This window comes from Malus sylvestris, chromosome 7, assembly GCF_916048215.2.
Source record: "Malus sylvestris chromosome 7, drMalSylv7.2, whole genome shotgun sequence".
Taxonomy (NCBI): domain Eukaryota; kingdom Viridiplantae; phylum Streptophyta; class Magnoliopsida; order Rosales; family Rosaceae; genus Malus; species Malus sylvestris.
In genome coordinates, this window is record NC_062266.1 from 4,543,596 (window position 1) to 4,562,865 (window position 19,270).

A 19,270-nucleotide genomic window follows, 5' to 3' on the forward strand; every position below is an offset into this window, starting at 1 on the left:
AGTTTGTAGTTATTAGAGCTTGAATAGAACAAGCCAAAGTTAACAGTACCTTTAAGGTATCGAAGAATTCTTTTGGCGGTCTTCAAATGTGTAGTTGTGGGATTCTCCATGTAGCGACTGACTAATTCGACGTCATAGAGAATATTTGGTCTTGTGCAAGTCAAGTAGCGCAAGCTTCCAACTAAACTCTTGAAAAATGTTGGATCTACACTTTCTCCTTCGTCATGCTTGGTTAGTTTAACTCCGCACTCCACTGGTGTGCTTATGGGCTTGCAGTCATCCATTTTGAACTTTTTCAGTATCTCCTTTGTGTAGCTTTCTTGGGAGATGAAAATGCCTTCTTCATTCTACTTGACTTCAATGCCTAGGTAGTATGCCATCAGCCCGATCTCGGTCATCTCGTTTTCATAGCTATATGCTCTTCTTCATACAGGAGTTAGAACTCTACCTAGTATGTTATAGTTATGCGTAAAGTACTTTAGTAAGCTCTAATGGTGAATAATTCATGTGGTTTAAGCCAACTTTATTTTCTCTTAGGTCTCTAGAGCAAGCAAGCACCAACTGCTCATGGTTCCAAGATTTGGAGAACCTGATCTCCACATTTAGGGTCTCTTAAGGTCGGTCAGCCCCTTTTGGTGGAGGCGGAGATGGATATGATGCCTTAAGCTTCTCCCGAAAGCTTGTGCTTTTAAATTTCCTCTGTGATGAAGCTCTTTAACACAGAGTAAGTAGAAGATGCATATCATGCAAATTATAATTTTGTAATTGACCTGTTTTCTGCATTACAAGTTACAAGATCTTTTAAGTCTTTCCTCCAGGACACTGAGGGATGGATTGAGGAGCAAAATGAAAGATTTGTCCAACTATAAAAGGGACGCTATAGCAAAAAATTTCTCTAGCAAAGAATAAGGTAATATGGAAATGGCAAGCTTTTATGAGGCAAGCATCTTTAGGGGCCAACATGAAATTCTGTTTTTAACTAAATCAATTATGTGCAGGAGAGAGATCTCCAAACAAAATTGCAGGAGATGGCTAAAAGGACCAGTGCAGATAATGGCAATGCTTGTCCCGATTTCAAGGTTGAACTCCATTGTTTCAGTAATCAGAAATGAGGAAGCTCAAGTTCACGCGGGGGTGAGCAATGGCCATGTTACCGGAAAGTAAGTTCCCATTTCTAATATCTTCATCTGTTCAGTTATCCCTTTTTCTTTCAATAATCGATGTTAAACTATCACTACGACTTAAGAACAGTTGAGATGTTTTTCCATTTGGTTGAAATGCTTTTCATGTTCTGGTTCTTCATGAAAATATGGTAACACGTGCTTGTCCAAAAATTGTTTTGATAAACTTATAGGCGATGAAATATGTGAGGCTGGTAGAATACAGCCTTATCTTGTCGATGCTGATGGACATGCCTTCTGGAAACTGAAAGGCAATTTTGGTGAAGATATATTGCTTCAAGGTTAGTCGCAACTGTTCTATGTGCTTGTTTCAGTTTTTGAGTTATTTCGATGTAATAATTTTGTTGTCAAGTATTTTACAGATCTGGTAACCTGGGATGGGCTTTGTCATGGTTACTTCTTAACAGCATAAGGAATTTCGTCCCTTATGTCATGCTCCACTCTTTATTGTTGTCTTTGCTGCTATCCAACTTTGTTAGAAAAAATTTTAGTGTAGTAATTTGGAACTCATGTGGAGAAAAACACACCAATCATGTGCTGAGGCCATTAGTGGAGTGGGGTTTGCAATGACTTGTCTTCCTTCGAACATTTGGGATCATGGGTAGCAAGGATCTGTTGGAGACGTTGCTCAAGGAACATCTGCTCCCACGCTTTTCACTCTTGCAATCTCTTATCTATCAAGTCTGAAATCTTTCGACGGAAATGGACTTTTCCAACACCACTTCTCTTCAAGAACTTGAAATTAGTTCTGCCAAAGGAGGAATTTCCGGCATCTCTTTCTTTCCTGAACATCACCAGATGTCCTTCTCTGAAGGACAAGGTATGAGAACAAGAAGGGAAAAGAATGGAGAAAGATAGCTCATATTCCTTGTATAAAGATAGATGACGAAGTCATCACGATATGATCTCTCTCTCTTACCAAAACTTCTGCTTCTCATTTCACTCTCAACTCTCTAATATTCAGGTACTTACCTTTTATTTTGTTATATAGATCGTTCTCGACTTTATACATAAAATCTACGTAGAGATTTCTCTTTCACTTTTATAGTTAACCTTTTTTAGTTGTTTCGCCATATTTCCTGCTTCATCCCCTAAGATTTAAAGTGAGAGTGGACAATCCCGCTAAGTTCTCTTCAAAGTTTCATAGTTCAATTGCTAAAGTAAAAAAAAAAACAGGGCAGAGGAGTTAAATTTGTCACATGTATCTGCAGAAATTTCTATGGAATTGTTTAGGCCCAGCATACTGCATCGCTAGTCATCTGTATCGCTCTCTCGTTCTGTTTTCTTCTTCCTTTAAAAAACGTGTTTCTAGAAATTTTCAGGAGAATATGCTGGGAGTGACTTATTGTGTGCGTTCTGTGGAAATGTAAAGACGTGATTACGACGAGTAGTAATACTTGAATGCCGCTCTGTGGCTCTGCCTATCCGACATGAATATGATTCTCCTGCATCGAAAAAGGTAACCCCACCCGAAGAAGATGGTTTTCACATACTGGTGCGGTTTGAATATGGCGGCATGATTTTCTCATCTTCCAGTTGAAACTTTAATCTTCAGGTGGACACAGCGCGGATATGTTGAAGTGTGTGTGGGTTCGTTGCGTGCTGCCTCATGGCTGTGCTTGCTCGAATACCAGTACACAACGTCTCGAAGTTTTTGTAGCACAATTTAAACCCAGTACTCTTTCTTTGCTTTGGAAACAAGGCAGCCAAGTTAAGAAATATTATCTTATCATCTGTCCTAAATGTAGAACTGATGAGCGCTAAGTAGTCAGATTAGTGTAGTGGTAATTCAGCTGCTCTCTTATGCATGTGGTGTTGTAATTTGAAAACGTAGCATTTTTTTAATTACTATCATGATCTAATGGTATTCGTTAAACATTTTCTACAAGGATGATGTTAGAGAAACTACTTTTTTATATCATATTTGTAGATCACGTAATGTGATGGTTGGATTCTTAAGTAAATCGCCGCTGATACAAACGAATATTTCTATGTTAGAGAGGCTCGCTTAAACCAACCGTTACCAATGAGAGAGAAATTAACAAAAAATCGGTACACCCAAGTTTTTCTCGTTTTCTTCAGCACCCAACCAAATTGAGCATGGGCCTGGACCCAAAAATTTAAACTTGGGCCAGCCCATCGACAATGCTTGCTCAAAACTTGTGTAATATGCAACACGGATGAAAGTACATCGAAACGCATTAACTTAAAAAGAGAGTTTATATCAAAATGTCTTCAGATATTACAACAAAAACAGGAAAAATACTTTTCGCACACGTGTTTTCTCATTCTGCACACTACTCATAAGTTTAAAACCACACTTCTTTGTCTGAGGCAGCTGGCCGGCTTCTTAAGATCGCTTCCCCCTCCGAATCAGCAGTGCCATAAAGAGAAATCCGAAGCAGGAAACGACTTCCCCATATAGGAGTTTTATGCAGAAGCTGGGGCAGCCAAATACTTGTAACTTGGATGTAAACCTACTTTGTCTTCTGATGCCTAAAAACTTAATTAGCCTTAGGACTGCGCTAAATGTTTTCTTCGATGCTTTCAGAAGTTCTGGGAAGCCTGCGCGTTTTCTTCGATGCTTTCAGAAGTTCTAGGAAACCTGCGCGTTTTCTTCATTGCTTTCAGGAGGATGGGAACCTGCAAGTTTTCTTTGTAGTTTGAAAACCGAGTTTTGGAAGGCCTCTGGCTCGTGGCCCGTTCTTGCCTGCAAGCCAAGCAAACAATTAATGCATCAAAAACCAGTTCATTGAAAGGGGGTGAAGAGAAAATCGTGTGATATCAGTACGATTTTAACCTACTTAAAAATGTAAAAATATTATACGTGCACACTTTAGACTCAGAGAGGAGAGGTATTTGTCGATTGGCTATTTCAGCGCCATAAAATAAGCAGTTTTCAACAGAAGGAGCTCCATCCCGTATTCCCCATCTATACAATTACATGTTGACTTTTGTAGAATAATAAAAGATATAATTGGTACTCTTTTCACCTCCTACTGATTAGTGTTTGTACTGCTATCTGCAATAATGTACATGAAGAACTACCATGGTTCAGAGTTGTTACCAAGAAAAATTCTAACAATTGACGGCCTGCTCCGACCATCCTCCACCAAAATTAGGATACGGTCTGCACCATCTTCCTTTAGAAAGGTTAATGAATCAGATGGTTGCCTCCGTAATGGACGACCCTGCAGTATCCAAATAAAGATGTTTTACTAGATTGCAATTGTACTCACATGTCACCGCACATACAACTAGAAAACACACCTAGGTAGAGCAAAATGCTGTGATCTCTCAGTTCCAATAGATCACTCTCTGGCGAATAAGACGTTCACAAGCTGTGACAACATGCCAATGTTCAGATAATATGTGGTGTGGACATGATCTTTCTCTTTAAGGAGAGTGTGGACATTCCAACAAAGGTTCAGGGAAGGTTTTTGGACAGTTTTGATGTAAATGTAGGGAAAGAACTCACAGCTTTACCTCCAGATCGATTCTTCTCCCTCTTCACCTCCACATCAAATTGTGAAATCCTGTTTCTTCTCATATCCATTCGATATGCCAACACAAGTGCTTTCCTTATCCATACCCCAGCTCCATATGATATTCCTAAACTCATAGATGAAGAAATTATAGTTGATTGATTGATCTTAGAAAACATGCAAAAGGATTGTGAAATGAAATATAATTGGTGCAACTACTTAAATAGTTCCCATTAACAAATAGATTGCATTAGCATTAACTTATACATGAGCTATTCACTTTATTACGTGTATGTTTAACAATCTCGACTTTTTTTTCTTTCTATTAATGAATATGATCAATGTCTATGAGACTCACTATCTCCGTCTCTCTCTATCTCAATTAAAAAGAGAAAAAAAAAAAGTTTTTATGAGCGTTTCAGAAACAATTCTGAAGAAACTAAAGTGAAATGAAACTCACTTACAGGCTTACAGCTCATCTGCGGTGTCCAACATAAGAAATAGTTCCTGTTAAAAGTGTAGTGCAGCAACCACCCACCTGTTCTAGTAACATAATTTGCTGACTTCCAACAAGCGCAAGCATAAGGGCAGTGCTCCAAGGAAACCTGAACCTGGTCATTGTCACCCCGTTCTCATTTCCACAGCTGTTTGTGTACAAAAACATATCTTCACCCACTCGAAGATGGCAGCGACATGAAGAGAAAATGAAAAGCCATGTTGCTTGTCTTGAAAATAAGGCAGTATACAAGTAAAACATCATTCCAGGGATACCTATCCAATTGAAGGAGCATCATATTCACGCCAAACGGCAGGAGAACCATTCCTGGACAACTAATTGATGGATGTTAAAATTGTTGGCCTTAGATAATCCAATCTTTACAATTCCACAGTTTGCTCTCTGCATCAGTAAAGCCAACAAACACGTTAGTGACATAATTTTGACCTGACTCAGAGCATAGTTGAATTTCACAGTCAACATTTCACTAATAAATAAGCCGAAATGATTAAGCTAAATTCTACAGATAGATGTAACATATTTATAAAAGCCTCAATAATGATACCTTACATTTTTCCCTTCATTTTCCATTTTATCATGGCCATCGAACTCTGAAAGTTGGAACAGAATTTAAACATGACTTGACAGGGAAATATAGCAAAGTGAAAGTTTAGAAAGAGCAGTCACTTGAGGTGTACCAAGATCCAAAAAAATAAGAAAATGTTGGAACCAGTTTTCCTGAATTGCTTATTCCTAAATATTGAGTAAACAACTCCCATACTGAAATTCATATTGATGTGGATACGGCCACCTGTGCACATGAGTTGATCATCTTTTCATTCCGAAAACCATTTCATCCAATGATCCAAAATGTGCAGCATATTGATGCCAGGAACTCAGAAACAAAAGGAGATCCATGTGCTTTTCTTTCACCATTCATCGAATTCAAAATTCTTGAGTATGCAACTGCACGACCATAAAACAAGAAAATCAGTTGAATCTTACATAACCATGGTAATTTTGGTTAGTCTTCCAGAGGTGGATGTTATAACTTTTGGAATTATGTGAAAAGAAGATAAGAATAATAAGGTTCAAATTTTATTCGTTCAACCGATAATGTGCAAAGTATTAAATTAGAACCATAATTTTAATTGCCAAATGCAAGGTATTAAAGTTCACAAGAATTAGAGGCAAGTTTTACCTTCACATGGTTTTGCTCGTTCATCATCAAATTAAGAAAATGCTTGTCTCTTCTCATACCTCGTCTCAGAAGGATGCCCTAAATTCAAAGATGAAGATACTATAAATTAACCAGTGATCTTAGGAAACAAGCATATGCATGCTGATTTGAATAGGTCCAGCCTAATTGGTACAGTTTTTTCAAATTAATTCCAGTTTATTATGTGTGCAAATTTGACAATCTGGATCTGGATCTGAATCTTTTCCTTAAGATGAATATGCATTCCACCACATTCAAATCACATCACTATGAGAAGAAAAAAAAAACATCATCCAGGAGTTACCTCGTCTCATTAAGGAGAATCATGTTCATGATGACAGATAGCCAAAGCACAACTGGACGACTAGTAATTAATGTAAGGTAACACCTGTTGCCCATGAATGATATTGTCTTGGAATTTAAAGATACATGGTTTTACAGGGGAGAACAAACACGAAATGAAGGTGGAAGAGTAGTGTAGTGGAATTAAACAATTAAAAACTGATTGATTGATTAATTAATTAAACACGGTATAAATGACAGTAAACAATTGAAGAGAAACTCATACAGAATCTGAAATCTTGGCTATGGAATGAAACAGGTTATTGTATGAAAAATTGTGCTATGTAAGGTACCTAAATTTGACTTGAGATCTCAAATGATGACTTCGTCGTCTATTTGTATGCAAGGTATGTGAGCTATCTGGCTCCACTCTTCTCCTGACACCTCATCCTCAGAGAAGGACAGCACTTCAATTTTAAAAAACTAGAGTCAAAAGAAACAAGAAAAAAAAAAGAGATTTCAAGTGAATTGGAAGTTCAGGAATGTCTTAGCACCCAAAAAAAAGGCCACATAAAATCAATTAAGACAAGTTTTGATCAACATTTTAATCAAATATATAATAGAACAAAAGTAAGAACTACCTCTCAAAATTTTCACAGAACTTAAAAAATTGGAGACAATTTCCCACATTCTCAGCAACTAATGGTGCCTTGAGGTAGGGGAAGCTCAAGATCAGCCTCTCTGCTCTAAATGCGACGTTCCTGGACCCTGCGAAACCCTCTTGCAGCCTTGCCCTTGCCCTTGGCATCATTCTCATTCACAGCAGCAGCACCATCTCTTCTTCATTACAAATTTCCATCAACTCGTCCTGTTTTGCTGCATCAGAGCACTTCACATCTTCGCTCTGATCAAGCGCATTCTCCTTCCCTTGTTTGCCAGGTGAATCAACACACATTGCCTGCAAAAACTCGAGACCATAAGTCCTCTTAAACCAAACTAAAACCAACCAACAACAATATCAATATGCGTTCAAAGAAAAAAAACCATAATCAACAGCACCACCATCTCTGCTGCCAAATCAACCGCTTGAGTCTCAATATTCCCGGGCCATTCCTTGACTTTACGATGCTTTCTGACTGCCTTGGCACTGACATCCTTATTGCTCATAGCAGCAGCACCTTCTCTGCTGCCATTACAAATTTCCATCAACTCTTCCTAATTCATTTTCTTAGTTTCCTGCTCATCAGATTTCGGAGATGCATCCAAGTTCATATCTTTGCTTCCATTAAGAGACTTCTCCTTCCCTCGTTTTCTTGGTGACAACACTGGTTTCCTATCAAAACTCGAGGGCATAAACAACGTCACTAAAACCTTGTTCAAAGCCATACGTTTTTCACGAACCATCATTGCTTTCGACATCCATCTCCCCTTGTTTCTTCTGCTTGTACATAGTCAAAGGGATTGCTCATATTCAATTAGATTCCAATTGTAGTCGAATGTCACCGCACATATAGAAAACATACCCTTTTGTCCTGGGATAGCTCATAACATCCCCAATGGTAGAGCAAACTGCTGTAATCTCTCAGTTCCTTTGGAACACTTCCAGAGAAAAAGATGCTCATAGGCTGTGACAATAGGCACAATTTCAGATGAAAATAAAAGTGCAGGATCGTTTACTTTAAGGAGAGTATGTGGACATTCCAACAAAAATTCATGGAAGGTTGGTGCACAGTTAATGTAGTGAAAGAAGATAGAGCTTTACCTGCAGATCGATGCGTTCTCCCACTTCATTTCCACATCAAATTGTGAAAATCATGTTTCTTCTCATATCTGTTTTGATAGGATGCCAAAACAAGTGCTTTCCTTGTCCACACCCCAGCTCAACATATATGAATACTCCTAAATTCAAATATGATAAAATTATAAACGATTGATTGATCTTACAAAACAAGCAATGGATCTTAATATGAAACCTAATTGGTACAGCTTCTTAAATAATTCCAACTTATAAATAGATTGAGTTAGCATCAACTTATACATGAGCTATTCACTTTATTACGCGCACGGTTAACAAGTGGCTTTTTCTTTATATTAATGAATATAATCAACGTCTCTAGAACTATCTCTGTCACTCTTAAACTCAATTAAAAAGGGGAAAAAAGTTGTTTTTTATGAACTTTTCAGAAACAATTCTGAAGAAACAAAGTGAAATGGAATTCAATTTTTGTTATCTGCAGTGTTCAACATAAGAAATATCGTTTCTGTGAAAATGTGTACTGCAGCAACCACCCACCAGCTCTTGTAACATAATGTACTAACTTCCAACAAGCGCAAGCATGAGGGCAGTGCTCCAAAGAAACTTGCTCTCATTTTTGTTTTGTGGTCATCGTCACCCATTCTCACTTCAACAGCTGTGTATGTACCAAAACAGATCTGCAACCACACGAAGATGGCAGCAACATGAAGGGAAGATGAAAAGGCATTTTTGCTTGTATTGAAAATAAAGCAGCATATGAGAAAAAACATCATTCCAGGGGTTACCTATCCAATTGAAGGAGAATCATATACATGTCACACTGCAAGGGAACCATTCATAGACAACTAATTGATGGAAGCAATGGACTTAGGTAATTCAAACTTTACAGCACAGTTTGCTATCTGCATCAGCAAAGCCGACAAACAAGTTAGTGACATAATTTTGCCATGAAAGCATAGTTGAATTTCGCTGTTAACATTTGACTAATACATAAGCTTAAATGATGCCTTCACATTTTCCCCTACTTTATCATCCCAATCAAACTCTGAAAGCGGGAAAAAAATTTAGACATGAATTGACAAGGAAAGATAGCAATGTGAAAGTTTTAATCAATCCAGTTTATCACTTAAACGTTCAAGTTTGACAATCGGGATCTTTTCCTTATATTGAGATGAATATGCATTCCACCACAATCAAATCACATAAGTATGAGAAAGAAATAAAAAACATCATCCAGGGTTACCTCATCGCCCATGTGGGAGAATCATATTCATGACAGATAAGCCAGAGCACGATTCGACGACTAGTAATTAATGTAAGCTAACACAAGTTGCCCTCGGATGATATTGTCTTGAAATTTAACGATACATGGTTTACAGGGGGGAACAAGCACGGAAGGAAGATGGAAGGGTCGCGTAGTTGAATTAAACAATTAAAAACTGATTGATTGATCGATTAAAACAGTATAAATGACGGCAAATAATTGAAGAGAAACTTTGTACAGAATCTGAATCTTACCTATGGAATGAAAATGGTGCTCTGTACGTACCTGACTTTGACTTTGAGATCTCAAATGATGACTTGATCATCTATCTCGATGCAAGGAATGTGAGCTATCTTGCTCCACTCTTTTCCCGTCTTCTCCCGACACCTCTTCCTCAGAGAAGGACATTTTTGGATGCTCAGAAAAGAGAGCGATGCCGGAAAACCCTCTTTTGGCAGGAATTTGAGACGACGACAGCTTGTAATTTCGAGCTCTTGGAGACAAGTGAGGTGTTGAAGTCCCTTTCCCTTCAAAGATTTCAGCCTATTCACTCCAGAGATTTCGAGACCGTGAAGTGTGGTAGGGAGCAGCTGTTCCTTGAGCACCGTCTTCAACAGATGCTGGCTTTTCCGGATCCGAAATGTTCGAAGGGAGACAAGTCGTTGCAAACCCCAGTACTCCACTGAAGGCTTCAGTTTCTCACAATCATAGATTCGAAATGATTCTAGGTTGGGAGGCAAACCCCCTTCTGCAAATGACTCAACATTTGGAAGATTGTATATACGTAAGTCTCGAAGGGCGGTGAGGGTGTGTATTCGGTCGGGCAATAACTTCAAATTCTCGCATTTCCAGACTATAAATCGAGCCAGTTTGGGAGTGCGCAATCCCCCGTGGGGAAAAGAGACCAGATTTGGACAGTCATAGATAAAGAGAGAATCGAGATGAGTGAGATTTTCATCATCAGCTCCTTCTCCAATGGAAAGGGATTCAAGATTTTTACTGCCCCAGATATGAAGATTTGAAAGTTTGGGGAAAACGCCCAGCGGGAAGGACCTCAGTGAATCACAGCTGTCCCTCAAATACAAACGTTGAAGGGATGTCAATTTGGTCATCATCTCATGAGATAGGAATTCTAATCTCCTGCACTTTTGTATTCTAAGATATGTCAACGAAGTGGGTAGACCATTTCTCGGGAACGACAAGAGTGACGCGCAGTTAACGAGATTCAAACTTGCAAGACAACTGCTGAAGTGCGGCTGCAAGCAATCTGTGCGACTAAAATTTTGAATCCGAAGCGTCCAAAGCGAGGACAGCGACTCCGTCTCGAGTATCGACGAGAGACCAGGGCATCTAACTATATTCAGATGATTAAGAGATTGTCGCAAGGATTCCGTGTTAACGATGAGAGACCAGGGTATCCATCTAGTTCTGGTAGCCCTTTCATGCAGAACCCCGCACTCGTCCACTTCAAGTTGTCTCAAGCAAGGAAGACGATCAGGTAAGTTTCCTCTCAACTTCGGACAATTGTGTAAAATAAGCACCTCAAGACGAGGAAAGCAAGATTGACCACTACCTGGACTTGACAGCCATTCCTCCCACTCCGGCATCTCTTTAAACACTAGCTTCTCGAGAGATTGAAATGGTTGACTTAGAGAAGCTCCATTACCCCCGTAGAACTCAACATCAATACTCACAACAATTTTCATCCTTTCTATATAGAGCTCTTTGAGAGCGGGTAACCGCCCAACTGGTGGCAATGACAAGCAAGTACTACAATCAGTGAGATGCATGACTTGTATGCTGGAGAAGGAAGAGTCTCCCAACCAATCCGGAAACCTAGTTCCACCATAAAATCTGATGGTCAGCTTCACCAAATTTACGGAAGGTTGTAGGCTTTCAAGTACATGTCTCTCTTTTACGGAATCATTTGCATCCTCATGACCCCATGCCAACTCTACTTCGTGAAGGTCTTTCTTATCCTTCAAATTGGCCCCCAAGGCATCCATAGGATTGACTACATTTTGCAGATTCAAGATAGATAGTTTTCCTCGAAGGTTCGACAATTGCCCCAGTTCTCCAATGCCACTTGACCTTGTAGATTTCCCCAACACAAAAGCAGTCAATGTACTCAAACTTTTTAGTCTACCCATTTGCACCGGCATCTCTTTTATACAAGTTTCTCTAATATCAAGAAGACGCAAATTAATCAATTTCCTCATGTCTGCAGGCAATTCAACAAGAGAGGAACAACCTAACAATAATAGAGTTTGCAAATTGTAGAGCTCACACATCGTATTTGGTAACGTTTTAACTGCAGTGTAAGAGAGGTCAATGTAGCGCAAGCTTAAGTGTTTACCAATGTTATCAGGTAACTGAGTTATATTTTTATATCTTGCCAATGACAACACCCGTAAACATCTTTGTGCTAGTAACAAATCCTCTAGAACCTTTATGCTTACATATAGGCTCTTATCCCACTTATAGTATGGTCTTAAAGACATGGGAAACAAGGTGCGCAAACACTTAATTTCATCCAATGGCTTAAATTTTGCTACGGTATCAAATCTTTCTCTCATATATGACAAATGCCGAACTCGTTTAGGAACTTCATGTGGTTGTCCCTCACCCAACCTAAAACAAAATTCTCCAGACACAGACATAGCCAAGTCGTTAATGAGATCATGCATTGTGAAACTTGATTTCCATGATCTTTGAAGTAGTGATCGTGACAATAGTTCATCAAAGTATCTCCCACCGAGCTCTTCCAATCCTTGACCACTCTCAGCTTGTGGAATTAAACCAAGTGCCATCCAAAGTTGAATTATATTTTCCTTTTCAAATTCATAGTCTTTTGGAAAAATTGAGAGATAAGCAAAGCATTGTTTTAAATAAGTAGGGAGATAATGGTAACTCAATCTTAAAGATGGAAGAACACTTTTATCATACAATGTCTCCCAAAGATTGTTGTTCAATATGTGACTCCATTCCTTGTAACCTACATTACAACCTAAGAGACCCCCAAGTGCTTTTGCAGCTAAAGGAAGACCGTCGCACTTGTGTGCAATTTGCTTACCAATTTCTTCCAACTTTGGATGTGCACTAGGATTTTCATTTCTAAATGCATGTTTTGAGAGTAACAACCAACAATCTTCATCTGACAAATTTCTCAAGTAGTGAATAGGACCAGTGTGCACAAGGGATGCAACACTTTTGTTCCTTGTTGTCACTATGACCTTACTTCCCCTCGCCCCATAAGTAAAAGGAGCCCGTACAAGATCCCAATCACTATACTTGTCATTCCAAAGGTCATCCAGCACAAATAGGAATTTTTTCCCCCTCACTTGTTCCCTAAGTTCAACTTGAAGCAAGCTCATATCTTGAAGACTGCAAGGTTTTGAGATAATTGATTCAATAAGGGTTTTAGTTACCCTAATATCATCGAAATCTTCGGAAACACAGGCCCAAGCCGTAACATCAAAATGCTCTTTTATTTTTTTATCATTGTAAAGGACCCGAGCAAGGGTTGTCTTACCAACCCCGCCCATTCCCACTATGGGGATTACCGATATGTGGCTACTACTTGCATTATCCGATAGCAACATCCTTTTCAACTCCTTTTCATCTCTCTCCCTACCACAAGCACTAAATTCATGCTCAACAAAGGATGTTGTGGGAGTTCTTTGAGAAACTGTTCCCTTGACACCTCCTATAAGACCAAGGAGATCTTTTTGTTTCGCAAGGTGTTCTAGTCTCTCAAATATCACTTGTACCCTACCATTCATGCCTTGATAAAAAGGATTAAGAGAGGTAGATAGGAAGTTCCACACCTGGGTTTTCTTAGTTTGATATTCAGCTTCCACCTTGGAGCGCAAAACTTCAGCATCGATCTCGTCCAGTAGATCCTCCGCATCAAAGACAGCGTGTTTGAGCTCGTTGAGCCACATCCCCACAGCAGGGTTGACAATCTGCTTCTCCTCTGCATCGTTGAGCACTGCATAAAGGGTCAACAACGTCAGCTTCAGTTTCTCCAATAGTGAATGGTCAAGTTTTTTCCGCCGGAAGAAGTCCACGAGCTCGCCAGAAGAAACCTTGTCGCACAGCGTCCGGATGGAAGCAGAGAGAAAAGCCTCTCCGATCAAAGCTCCTGCCATTTCACTCTCTCTCTCTGTTTTTTTTTTTTTCTTGTCTTCAAAGAAGTGTTGAGGTGAGGAAGAGTGATTAATTTCGTTTCGGAAAGAGACGACTTGATATATTTTTCAGTCAATGGTTCAGTGGACCTCACATGTTAATCATAGAGTCTCAGTTCCATATAATTTAACTGACAATTTCCTAGTAGTTGGTGGTCAATAGTTGAGCGGACCACCCGCGTAATCATAAGAGTGTTTGTTCCCTACAATTTAAGTGACAATTTCCTAGTAGTTGGTTGGTGTGAGAGTGACAGGTTGTAGGCTTCCTTCCAGGACATTAGTATATGTAACTTTGAATCATCTTCTTCTTCGTGAGTGATGCATGCATGAAACAGTTGATCATGTCTGGTGTCTTGGTGAACTTAAACAAACAACTCAGTTCCTAATCATATATTTGATTCATTATTCCTCTAAATAACAGCTCGATCGAGCTTAAAATTTACAGTTAATTTGTGTGCCCTTGGATGGTAATTAACCAGAACATCACTATTGTCTTTTTTATAATAAAAATCGTGTTGGGAGTTTGCTCTTAGACGAGCAGATACAACACATGATTAGTCAAATTAATTACCTAATTAATTAAGATTAAGATTGGAATCTTTTGCTTTTTATGTTATCATGCATTTTAATTAATAGATTGGAGTAATATAATGAATAAGCATGTACATATGATATGAGTAAAAGATTCGGAACAAAAAGAAAGAGACAATTTTTAAGTCACCAAATGCAACAATTATTGTTGGCCATAACATAACTATTAGGTGCAAGATGAAAGAGACCATCACTAAAGGCCGAATGAGTAATGCTAAATAGACTAGATTAAATTTACAAATTAAATGATGTGTCATCAATAAGAAATAAACATGTTGATCAACTGAACACGTAAGTAATAATCTAAAAATCAACTTCCATATTATTTAGTTTACAAAATTTAGACTGTAAATTTAATCTCCCTAGCATTACCCTAAAGATTATAATATCTTTAATAATATAGCCTGTGTGGAAATCGCCTATTATTGACCAAGTCCACAGCCAACCTAGAGTCTCTCCTTTCCCACTTAATCAAAAGAATTCAACAATGGAAGGAAAAAGATAATGCTAGAGAGACAGCATAAAGTTTTCCAAAATTAAAGCCACTACATAACAAGGACCTCCCATCAATAGGTCTATTAAAGCTGGGTCCATTAATAAAGGGGGAATTATAATAATAGTTCATCAACTAAAAATTCATCGTTGGTTCATAACTCTTCAAAACGTGAGTTATGTGTCACGCACATGAGGCTGCATCAATGGGCAAATACAGATAACCAAATGTGAAATTTTTTAGCTATAGTCCCTCAACTTTAACCCAACTGGAGAAATGGTCCCTCAACTTTAACCCGATTAGAGCAATGATCCATCAACTTTAACCTAATTGGAGAAATGATTCCTCAACTTTAACTCAATTGTAACAATGGTTCTTCCAACGTAACTCATTTTGACATAATTCTGACGGAGTTAACGAAATAGATTATAACTGCACGTTTTGATGAGTTAAGGAACCAATGGTAATGAATATTTAGTTGAGGGATCATTGCTTCAATTGAGTTGAGAGATCATTATTACAATTTTTTCATTAGTAAAAGAGTGATTTGGGTATTTGAAATTTGATGTAATCTGTCAAACAATGGATCATCTTCCCACAAATAAAAGAGTGATTTTGGTTTAGTGTTATTCTCTTCCTAGAGTTTGAAAAGATTCCAAGTTCGAATTTATTAAACTCCAAATAAAAACAACGCTCAATTATAACGAAGAAAAAGGCTAGGGATCTGCTATCCCCAAACTTGTGTCTCTATACGTGTCTCTTTTATCATTTTTCGACATGTGTCGTTTAGTTTAAGTCCAAGTTAACACTGTCAAAGTTTCATTAGATTGAATAAATTAAAATAAAAAATTAAAGAAAATAAAACCAAAAGGGATTGGAAGTGTAAAGGACGGGAGATCTTGGGGCAGAGAGGGGTTGGGGGACAGGGGCGACGATGATGGCCTGTTGGGAGTTAGGGTTTAGAGGGAGGTTGATGGCAACAGCACGGATTGTGCGGTAGTTTGGGCGACGGGAGATGTCGGCGAAGGAGGGGGGGAGCGGCCACAGGGGTTGGATTTGCAGTAGTAATGAAAATGGCGATGGCAGTGGTGCTCCAATTTGCAGGAAGTGGAGGGAGAAAAAGAATGGAACTCAAACTGGGAGACAGACTGTTTCTATCATGACTATCTGAAGAGAGAAAAAATTGGCGAGGAGAGAGAGAAGGGTGTTCCGATAACAAATTACTGTGTGTTGTTGGGGAGGGTGTGGCGGTCAGATTGGTGCTGGTAGGGAGTTTGAGTGACTGTTGGTTTTATTTTCTTTAACTTTTAGTTTTAATTTATTTAATCTTGAAACTTTGACAGTGTGAATTTGGAGTTAAACTAAAGGACACTTGTCAAAAAATTGTAACGAGACACGGATAGAGACACAAGTTTGGGGACAGCAGATCTCTAGCCGAAGAAAAAGTTGTATGATTGACCTAATTATGGGTTGGTTTGAGATTGTGATGTTAAAAAAAAAAAAACAGCTTATTAAAAAGTCTAGAACATTAAATGTGTTTGGTAAAACACAAAACAAAAATATTTTTTTTAAAAACTGTTGTCAATGAAAGTAGAAAAACATAGAAAAACAGAAGTAGTGTCTACAATGCTTATAAAAAAAATGTTTTTTTTTTCCACAGCATAGTAATCAATGCTCATTTAATAAAATTTTCAAATAACAAGTATGCCCTCACATGGTTTACAAAATTACAATATTTACCCCTACCTTATAGTCTTTGAAATTATTATATTACCATTAAATATTATATCATTTTTAGTCATTTAACATATTCAAAGCAATTTATATAAAAGTTTACTAAACACTCTGCCACTGTTTTTTTTATGAAAAGCACTTTTACATAAAAAAAAAAGTTCACCAAACACTTAACAACTTTATTTTATAGCTATTTATTCTCACAGCACAGCAGAAACAGTTCTTTTAAAAAGCACAGCAATACCAAACTAGCACTATATAAATAAGAAGACTCATCAGCCTTATAAATAACCACTCGATTGAGCTCAAAATTTTACTGTCAATTTATGTGCCTTTGAACGGTAATTAACCAAAACATCACTGTTGTCTGTTGATACTTAGAAGTCGCCTTGAGATTTTGCTATTAGAAGGGCGGACACGGCACACTACAATTAAGATTGGAATCTTCTGTTGATTATGTTCTGATTATATAATCAATAAGCCATTACATATGATATGAGTAGGTTTAATTACTTGAATATGGAAATTTCGGAAATTTCGAAGGAGAACATATATAACTCAAAAGTCGTCATCATGCACTCCTACTTTATTATTTTTGGGAGCGCAAATAACAGCTCCCTGTTAGAAGTCAAACGAAAGCGCTAAAGCAAAGTTCAGACAAAGGGATATATTAAATTGGTGTCACACTTCACATGTCAAAACTCGAAAGTAATCCTCTCCGAAGGTAAGTTTCGCGTTCAGACAAAAACTTCGAAGCCAGTAACTGATTACCAAATAGATTCATAAGAAGTTCTACATCCAAGGTGTTAAGAGCATACCTTGTCGTTTTGAACTAATCAAAGATCTTGGATGACAGCATTATCTTCCAGTTCCCGACGATTCATCCAACAGCTGTTTGATTTTTTCTTGTATGGGTTGTATCATTCGATTTTGATGCAAATGGCAGATCTTCTTGCAATGATTTAGGAACCACCGGCCTGTAGACTTCTTCGGCTTCCTTTCAATTGGCTGTCACACAAGCAAATGAAAAAAAAAAATTCTTCAAGTACCTAGAAAAACATGCAGTACTTCCAGGGCAGAATTGAGAGCACGAAACCACATGCTGCTGCAATAAGCAGCTCGGCGTCATAGATTACCATGTAAAGTGAACCTCTGTTAACAGGGATGGGAATATTATGATCTCTGCAAAATTCAGCAGTAGTTTTCATCGCTTGCCCAGGTCTTATCACAGGGTTCTAGGGATGTCGTCAATGGGTTGTAAATAGAGGAACTTCAACTCGAGTCCAGGCAGGAAAGAAAACAATGTCAGCATCAAAATTTTGTCCTCCAAGTGCACCTAGCAATCTCTCCTTCTGGTTGTCCACCCATCTTTTCGGTTGGTTACTAATTTCTTCTTTTGCAGCCTGTCGAGATTAAAATGAATAAAAGTGAATTAAATTAGTATCATGCGTCATACGAAGACACATGCCTGTCTATGCTCAGAATGATGATTGCAACGAAGGATGTTATCAGTAATATGCTTCAACATCGAACAAGCATACCGTTTTCAGCTGCTCGGGGATCAAATCAAGCTATTTTGGGATGTTATCAGTAGTATGCCTCAACATCAAACAAGCACACCTTTTTCACCTGCTCCGGGATCAAATAGAGCTATTTCAAAGATCTGAGGTAAACACATCTTTTACATGTGCAGTGTTCTTGAAGATCTTGCAGGGGTGACCTAGTTTCAGTTCTTCACTACTCATGATGCGTGTGCTTGAACTCAAGCACAACAGCAGTTGCTGTGATCCTAAACTGTGCCTGCCAAAACAAATAAACTAGCTTTGGAACAAAGGGTATAAACTTAAAATTCGAAAAATTTATTTGAAAAATAATCAATAGAAGATAAATAACATGCCCCATATGATGGACTAGATTTTCATTTTTCTTAATTTATTTTCTATTTGAGCCGTTGGGGGGCTGGTAGATGGCATTCCACAAAATCCGTACTTCTATGAATATGTTCTTATAACCAGATCAAATCCAAACTGACATCCAAACTGTAATCCCCAACACCTGCAATATGAACCTGATGCAGAATGTACATCGGGCAACAAATATAGTTAAAAATAAACAGCAAGATAATGCATCTATGAATCATATTTTCAGAGTTTATGCCTTCCTCGCGAGATGATGACTCCAATCTCTATTAATTTTGAGCAATATAGATATTATGATGAATGAAAATAATGGAACACCAATAATAGCAATGTTCCTAGACTTATGAAACACCGAATTTTTAAACAGCTATAAACAATGCACTAGTCATAATTAGACAAACGATAATTCCAAATGAAGATCTGAAGATATTTCTGACAAAAAGAATTCTTTCAAAAAAAAATAATAGGCCTCAATATAAACATAAATGACCTGGTTCCAACCCTGCATTTGGAATTTTAATGTTTCCTATGAAGAAAATAAATGTCTATCGTGTTAATGGACAATGTGGTCAGCGGAATAAATCCTCAAAAAAGGAAGTGTTTATGTACAAATAATGTATCAAGATACCCACAACATCCACTGAATAAATATTCAAGAAGAGT

At 38.1% G+C, this 19,270-nt stretch overlaps 1 protein-coding gene and 1 long non-coding RNA gene across 25 annotated transcripts; one reads left to right on the plus strand and one right to left on the minus strand.

Moving 5' to 3' along the window:
* Window positions 1–365: 365 nt before the first annotated feature.
* LOC126628202 (uncharacterized) lies at window positions 366–3,069 on the plus strand. The gene is made up of 8 exons (XR_007625315.1): window positions 366–451; window positions 538–724; window positions 819–910; window positions 999–1,160; window positions 1,355–1,462; window positions 1,544–2,145; window positions 2,504–2,640; window positions 2,737–3,069. It is a non-coding gene; the product is annotated as an uncharacterized LOC126628202 (long non-coding RNA).
* A 299-nt stretch (window positions 3,070–3,368) lies between these two features.
* On the minus strand, window positions 3,369–13,927 carry LOC126628203 (putative disease resistance RPP13-like protein 1). Of its 24 annotated transcripts, none has more exons than XM_050297810.1 (16): window positions 9,969–13,927; window positions 9,205–9,321; window positions 8,957–9,096; window positions 8,426–8,562; window positions 8,187–8,288; window positions 7,726–8,101; window positions 7,305–7,621; window positions 7,017–7,146; window positions 6,364–6,441; window positions 5,974–6,128; window positions 5,733–5,773; window positions 5,131–5,564; window positions 4,660–4,793; window positions 4,452–4,522; window positions 4,249–4,372; window positions 3,369–3,891 (listed from the first exon to the last, which is right to left on the minus strand). In XM_050297810.1, the coding sequence occupies exon 1, from the start codon at window positions 13,832–13,834 to the stop codon at window positions 9,989–9,991; it is 3,846 nt and encodes a 1,281-aa protein (XP_050153767.1). In that variant the 5' UTR covers window positions 13,835–13,927; the 3' UTR covers window positions 3,369–3,891; window positions 4,249–4,372; window positions 4,452–4,522; window positions 4,660–4,793; window positions 5,131–5,564; window positions 5,733–5,773; window positions 5,974–6,128; window positions 6,364–6,441; window positions 7,017–7,146; window positions 7,305–7,621; window positions 7,726–8,101; window positions 8,187–8,288; window positions 8,426–8,562; window positions 8,957–9,096; window positions 9,205–9,321; window positions 9,969–9,988. The 24 variants fall into 24 exon arrangements, with proteins under 24 accessions (XP_050153767.1, XP_050153769.1, XP_050153770.1 ...); XM_050297812.1 differs by having other exon boundaries at window positions 5,728–5,773; XM_050297813.1 differs by having other exon boundaries at window positions 5,944–6,128.
* Between the last annotated feature and the right edge of the window lie 5,343 nt (window positions 13,928–19,270).

What these genes read in the sequence shown, in the direction of transcription:
- LOC126628203 (XM_050297815.1), bottom strand. Translation starts at nt 13,834, where the DNA reads ATGGCAGGAGCTTTGATCGGAGAGGCTTTTCTCTCTGCTTCCATCCGG.